Source organism: Papaver somniferum, chromosome 6, assembly GCF_003573695.1.
Source record: "Papaver somniferum cultivar HN1 chromosome 6, ASM357369v1, whole genome shotgun sequence".
In the NCBI taxonomy this organism is placed as follows: Eukaryota; Viridiplantae; Streptophyta; class Magnoliopsida; order Ranunculales; family Papaveraceae; genus Papaver; species Papaver somniferum.
The window spans coordinates 13,616,688-13,623,215 of NC_039363.1; the positions used below are offsets into that span (position 1 = coordinate 13,616,688).

Below are 6,528 nucleotides of genomic sequence, written 5' to 3' on the forward strand. Positions count from 1 at the left end.
GAGAGCCATACCATCCCTGGGAACTGAGTCATGTATAATTGGGGCGAAACGAAAGCCTATCCAACAGAGACTCCTTAGTCGAAAGACTAAGGTACTAAGCTCTCTCTTAAGAAGTGCAGAAACTCGATCACGACGCCGCGGTATACGGTTGAGTCAAGGGTGCCTGGAGCATACCTGGACATCATTGACAAGTCCTGACTATGATGCACTCGGCCCCAAAGAAACCCCACTAAGGTGTGATCTCGTACGAGATCACGAAGATAGCTGATTGTTGGCATAACTGGATGGGAAGAGTCCACCCTAACCCGGTAGGGGGAGCTTCTTTGAAGGGGCAGTCAGGGTAATATAAGGGCGGCACCCTCCTTTAGGGAGATGAATTGTGTCAAAAGTCTTCAATATCATGGGGTTGTGACTCAAGGGAGAGTACAGGCCTGTCGTATTGGCACGACAATATATCCTGCAGAGGCAATAATACGAAAGATGATAAGGCAAAATCAATGGGTCATTGCATGAAAGTGTAAAGACTGTCTGCGATTTTGTCGCCCGACCAAAAACAATACCTTGGAGCAAAAATAAGACCTATCAACAAGGGGAGGCATAATAATGCCTCTGCTTAGAGAGGCTCGATAAGACCTCATAACAAACACAAATAGACCTATATATGCATCTAACATTTTTATCCAGGAACAAGCACTTATAAAGACGCAACATAAAATAGAAGCGAAATTAACGCAAAATGATGGCAAACAAGAGCAAGGAGAAAAGAAAAATGCTAAGGTGCGAAAATGATAATTAAGCAGAACAACTGAGGCAATATTGAGGGGAAAAGCCAATCAATAAAGAGGTAAGAACTGAGGCAGAAATCAATAAAGACGCAGAAAAAGGTATAAAAGGGTAAGATAAAAACATTCAGGTACAATAAATAACTTATAATATAATCACTGCGGATAATAGCGTACGCATAATTATACCATATCGCACTCATGTATATGTTTGTGAATCAAATAAACGCGAATAATAGAGGCAAGAATGGGAATACAATTGTCAATATGAAATGTTATTCGCCTTCATATGATACACTCATGCACTTATGCAATATATTATCATTATTGATTTAAGTTGTAGCGGTTAGAAAGTATAGTATTTTTTTTTATTCTTGATTACGTGCAGATATAACACAAGGAGAATTTACATTGAATAAAAAAGCCCCAAACGCTTAGGAGTACACATTAAAGAAAACATCCCAAAAACTAGGAGCATCCGGTATACAAAAGAGGGAAAAGAAGAATATTATACAAGAGACTGATAAAGGATTCACAAGCGCGAAGAGGAGGAGGACATACAAAAAGTGCGTCTATTTCCCGACCATATCGTCTTTACCATCTTTCTCAACCTCTGAGTCGCTTCACTACACCATTTTTCCAAAATAGCAAATAAAATTTGCAGTAGCTCTTACGTAGTTGCGAATTCGCAACTGCTGAGAAACCACATGTGCTTCCTGTTTGTGTGCCAGGTAACACCAGAACTTCCCGTGTGCGACCTGGTTGTGTGCCTGGTAACACCTAAATTTTACACGGGTATTTAGGTGTGTAAATCTCCGCGGTAGATACCGATTTTAGAATAAAATCTAAACCATTAAATTAAATCCTAACCCATATACACTTCGGCTGTGATAGACACACCGTGATTGTGCATCGTGATATGCACCGAGAGGGGATCGGACAGTCCAGGATCCCCTCTCAACATCGGGACAAGGAGTGGGGCAGGAATGGTCCCCACTCTCCTCTAACACGGTGTACATACCGCACGGTGCACCAAACATTTTCGTATACACTGACCTCGCTTCATCTTCCCTCTTCACTTCACACTTCTTGTTTCTCTAGCCGACTTCTGTTTTCCAGTCCAAAAAACTCTGAAGTTTTCATTCCCTCTCAGTCTAAAAACTCGATTAACAACTCAATCTTTAGACAAAATCTCGATTCATTTTAATTGAAGAAGATTTCTCGATTAAATTAAGCAAAACATTTCGTTTTAGGTGAAGAAGATTACATTGTTCGCTTAATCTAGGGTTCTTGGAAAAATTTCTTTGTTTTGTGAGGTTTTTGCTATAATGGAGAGAATTTACCTATGGGTTTTAACTAAATTTTGTTTTGCTTCTTAGATATGGGTTTTAGAGTTTTCTAATGATGAAGACTTGATGTTCTCCCTTAACAAAAAAAACTCAGGTTAGGGTTTCTTCAAATCAAGAACTCTTTCTGTTCATTTGTATTAAGGTTTATGATTATTTATTTTGTTTTGTTTTAATTTTGGTTTGTATCTTAATTTTAGCTAACTATGTCTCCACCATCTAAAGGTAATTTTATTAGACTTTAGAGTTTCTGTTAGATTGGTAGTTCGAATTTTGATTTGTTTGTCGGAGGTTTCAGTACCCATCGCTCAATTCTTCACTCTTTGTATTAGTAATTGACTAATGAATGTCCATGATGATCTATTGTTGTGTAGGTATGAAGGAACATGATGATTTAGCTCATAGAAAAGTGTATGTTGCTCAAAAGGGGCTTGTCAAGTATCTTCTGTGGTTACTGGTATGAGGGTGAATGGCTGCAGAACAATATGATTCAGTAAGCAACTGATTTGTCTACAAGTTGCTCATTCTTGCATGTTTCTTATATTTGTTATTGTTAATGTTTTGTTAGATTCGTTTTTGGAGCATAGATCTGATTTAGTAGTGGTTTATTAGATACAACAATATATGTACATAATTCATTATTCATTATAATTTGATTTATGGTTAGGAAGTCTGAATTGAAAGCATGTGTAGCTTACTGATTCACGATTTCATTCACAGTCTGAACTGTTCATTGTATAAATAGGGTTTATGTCTCTTTAATAATTATACAAGATGGTAGGGTTTAGTCCGATGGAAATAAGTTTAAAAGTTCTGATGTTACCACCTTGTGTGTGAATGAAGTATCAATCTTTTTTTTTTTGCATATGTATCCATGAATCTAGTTCACTGTTACAATAGTATAGGAATTTAGTTACATCTGTTTTGATGGTAGTTTACCAAATATGTTTGCTGTCAAGAGATATCACTAATATGATTTTGGCTTTACAGATGCCAAGCGTTTGATTGTAGGAGCTTCTGTGACACCGATGTCCAAGTTGGTATCAAGAACTGGCCATTCAATGTTCTATCTCCCATGATTGAGGTCTCATACAAGGGAGAAGAGAAGCAGTTCGCCGCTGAGGAAATCTCATCCATGGACTGGATTAAGATGCGTGAGATTGCTGAGGCATACCTTGATTCTATAGTTAAGAACTTTTTTGTTACAGTCCCTGCATACTTCAACGAATCTCAACGTCAAGCTACAAAGGATGCTAGGTCGTTGCTGGTCTTAATGTTATGGGTATCATCAATGAGCCTACGGCTGCTGCCATTTCCTGGTACTAGTACTTTTTAATTTTTCATGTTTATTACTGACTAATACTAGTTTGTTTATATGTATGGACTTTGGAAAATGAATTGAGAATTCAGACTAATTCAAACTAATACTAGTTTGTTTATATGTATGGACTTTGCAAAATGAATTGAGAATTCAGAAGAAGATTACCATTTCACTATGCAAAGATATCAGGTAATGATGGAGGATTTGATACTAACTGTAATATTAGCTATATGTAATGCTTGCTTTTTCTCAATGAGTGGATATTTATTACATGGGTATGGTTGCTTTTTATTATATTCTTTTTGTTGTTATATAAATAATAGTAAAATTGAAGTACTTAACTTATTATAATAAACTGGTTGATGCTCTTCAGTGCTATCTTTCCAACTGAGATACAGGTTCGTCTTTGCCACTTTTTCATCTGGTTGATAAAATGATTCTATTCCACTAAGTATGAGAATAAGTAACTTTCTTACTCTATTTGGTTTGTTGTTTCAGACAATGAATTATGATTTTTTTATTTTGGTGGAGTTGATAGTGGTGCCTTTGTGGCATCTGAGATTGTACACTCAATTAACATTCATCCTTAGCGAAAGCATGCCTGCGGTAAGATGCCTTCTCCAATTCTCACTTCTCTTAGCCCTGTAATTTCATGCCTTCTCCCCTATAGCTTCCTAATCTTTTCTTTGTTATTAAAATGTTGACATTTAGCTTCATGCTCACTTAATCCTGTGATAGGTTTTGAACCTTGGAAGAACATTATCCGTTTCACCACTTGCACTAATTTTCTCAAACATTCTATTTGGTTCAGGCACAAATACTGAAGAAAATGTCTATGAGAATCATGTTACTCAGGTATTTGTTTGTGTATGTTAATTTTGTTTTTGACCTACTTTCATCACTTGAGCAAGTTCACATAAGTAGCATAATGTGCACTAATTACTAATTTGTCACTTATGATTTTCAGGTGCTCAATAGGATATAATCCAAGATAATTGGCTCTATGGTGTTGAACACAATCATTATTCACAATTAAATATGGTATGGCCAGATTTTCCAAGACTGCACCGTGTTCAGATTACTAAGATTGTTAGGTTTCCTTTTTCAACACATTTCGTAAGCTGTCGTTGGATGTAATAGGTTACCAATTAATCCAGAATTTCAGGGATATATCGAAGTCACAAGTATAATGATTTTTTGCAATATATTTATTCTTTCGTATGTATCTGGAGTTTGCTATTTCTTCTCTAACTTAGGTTTATAAATGCAGTCACCTGAAATTCTAATGTTGTTTTACAGCATGAGTTATGCATGTCTTAATAAGTTATGTTTTGTATGCTTTCAGTGTTTCTTACTGAATATTAGATTATTAGGGTGATTCTGATATGTTCTCAATATTATGGCCTGAATTTTGGCCTGACAATGTTGTAGGGGACCCTTGACTAGGTCAACGAAAGATTGACTTGACCTTTTCTTATCCTACTAGTCAATTTAGCCAGTCTACCTAATTTGTTTTTTCACATTATATATGTTTCTTTCAATTTCATGAGCCTCTGTACCTATGTCCAATCACCACATGGTATCTTTCGTTATGTCCTTTACTTGTCAGACAACATTTGGAAACAATGTTGTGCAAGTTATCTAGCAAGGCTCTTAATATTTGAAACGATTTCAAAACTTATATAACTTCTTGTTTAATATCATACAGTACTATATTTTTTTTTTCGGTTGATAATGTTTGAGGTCTTTGAATTCTTGATAGTGCCTTCTTGGACTATGTGATTGGTGCTAATTTAGAATTCCTAATTTTTTGTTCTCTTTTGAGGTCTTTGCATTATTGGTAGTGCCTTCTTGGACTTATTGTTAGTGTTAAAATTGTTGTTGACTGTAGGAAGTTGAAAGAATATTGGCTTTGACTTCATCCAAAAAAAAAAAGAAATTTGTTTGTTTGTTTTTAATTTGTGCTTTTTGTTTCATTTAGCATTGATCATCTTCTGACTCCAGATTCAACCATGGATTCATGCCCCAATTAGCTGAAAACTATTTTGGATGAGGAATATTGTTTTGCTTTGATCTATTTAGTCAGATTGAGTTAGAAGCCTTGGTGCCTCTTGTGATTCTACTGCCTTTCCACTTATGCTTCTATTTACCATTTTATTTGTCTGTTTATGATATGACATGGGCTATGTGCTACCAAATTTAAGCAACTTGTCTTTGTTACTCACTATTGACATGCAATATGAGTTATTAGAGAAAGGTTTGAGTCTTTTTTCTTATACTTGTTGCATTGGTTAAATATTGCAGGACCTGCTAGGTGTTACAGGCAGATTAAGAACAAGCCTTACCCAAAGTCAAGGTACTGTCGTGGCATGAAAAAGAAAGGAGTTGATGAGTTCCTTTCTGTGTCCATTTGGTGAGTTCCGTTTCTGTGTCCATTAGAATTTATGATGTTGGCAACAAGTACATGACCAAGTCTGCTGGGAAGGATGCTTTCCATTTGAGATTCAGGGTACATCCTTACTATATATGTCTTGTGTATCATCAATCTCTTGTTCAGTAATATCATCTCTTTATATAAAGGTGATAGTTACGAGCTTCCTAGCACTTAGGAGATCTTTCTCATAGGTCTGGTAGAACAGGACATGCTGGAAAGATGGTGAAATTCATCCCCCTGCTGTTGCGACAATAATATAGCAAAATCATTCATCAGTTGCTAAACCCTTTCGCAACAGCCAAAACCGTTGCAAAGCCGGGAAAAACACTTGGGTGAACAGAAAACCGTTGCGGAAAATTTCGCAACGGTTTAAGAGTTGTTGCAAAAAATATGCAACACCACGTTCCCGACGGCTTGATGTTGTTGCAAGTCCCTTTTGCAACCGCAGGCAGCTGTCTCTATTCCGGAAAAAATGGTGTAGTGCTTTTCTCTTCATAGGTTATTTCATATTCTTCATAATCAGCTTCACTGTCAGAGATTTTAGAATCCTCTTCATTAGCGAAAATCTCGACAAAATCATAATCTGGTACAGGAATATTATGATTGGTACATATCTCCACAACACTCTTCTTGACAGCCGTATCA

The 6,528-nt window shown here is 36.3% G+C and overlaps 1 protein-coding gene across 6 annotated transcripts; it reads left to right on the top strand.

Moving 5' to 3' along the window:
• The first annotated feature begins 1,876 nt into the window (after window positions 1-1,876).
• LOC113285449 (chaperone protein HscA homolog) lies at window positions 1,877-6,116 on the top strand. 6 transcript variants are annotated; one of them, XR_003328666.1, is made up of 10 exons: window positions 1,877-2,035; window positions 2,162-2,225; window positions 2,503-2,621; window positions 3,119-3,447; window positions 3,604-3,638; window positions 3,948-4,055; window positions 4,261-4,304; window positions 4,417-4,490; window positions 5,754-5,862; window positions 6,089-6,116. XR_003328666.1 is itself a non-coding variant. In XM_026534326.1 (10 exons), exons 4-9 carry the CDS (start codon window positions 2,542-2,544, stop codon window positions 4,442-4,444), a joined length of 624 nt encoding a protein of 207 aa, XP_026390111.1. In that variant the 5' UTR covers window positions 1,877-2,035; window positions 2,162-2,225; window positions 2,329-2,353; window positions 2,503-2,541; the 3' UTR covers window positions 4,445-4,490; window positions 5,754-6,028. The 6 variants fall into 6 exon arrangements, 3 of the variants coding, with proteins under 3 accessions (XP_026390111.1, XP_026390110.1, XP_026390109.1); XR_003328668.1 differs by lacking the exon at window positions 6,089-6,116 and adding an exon at window positions 3,823-3,847 and having other exon boundaries at window positions 5,754-6,028; XM_026534326.1 differs by lacking the exon at window positions 6,089-6,116 and adding an exon at window positions 2,329-2,353 and having other exon boundaries at window positions 5,754-6,028.
• The last annotated feature ends 412 nt before the right edge of the window (window positions 6,117-6,528 follow it).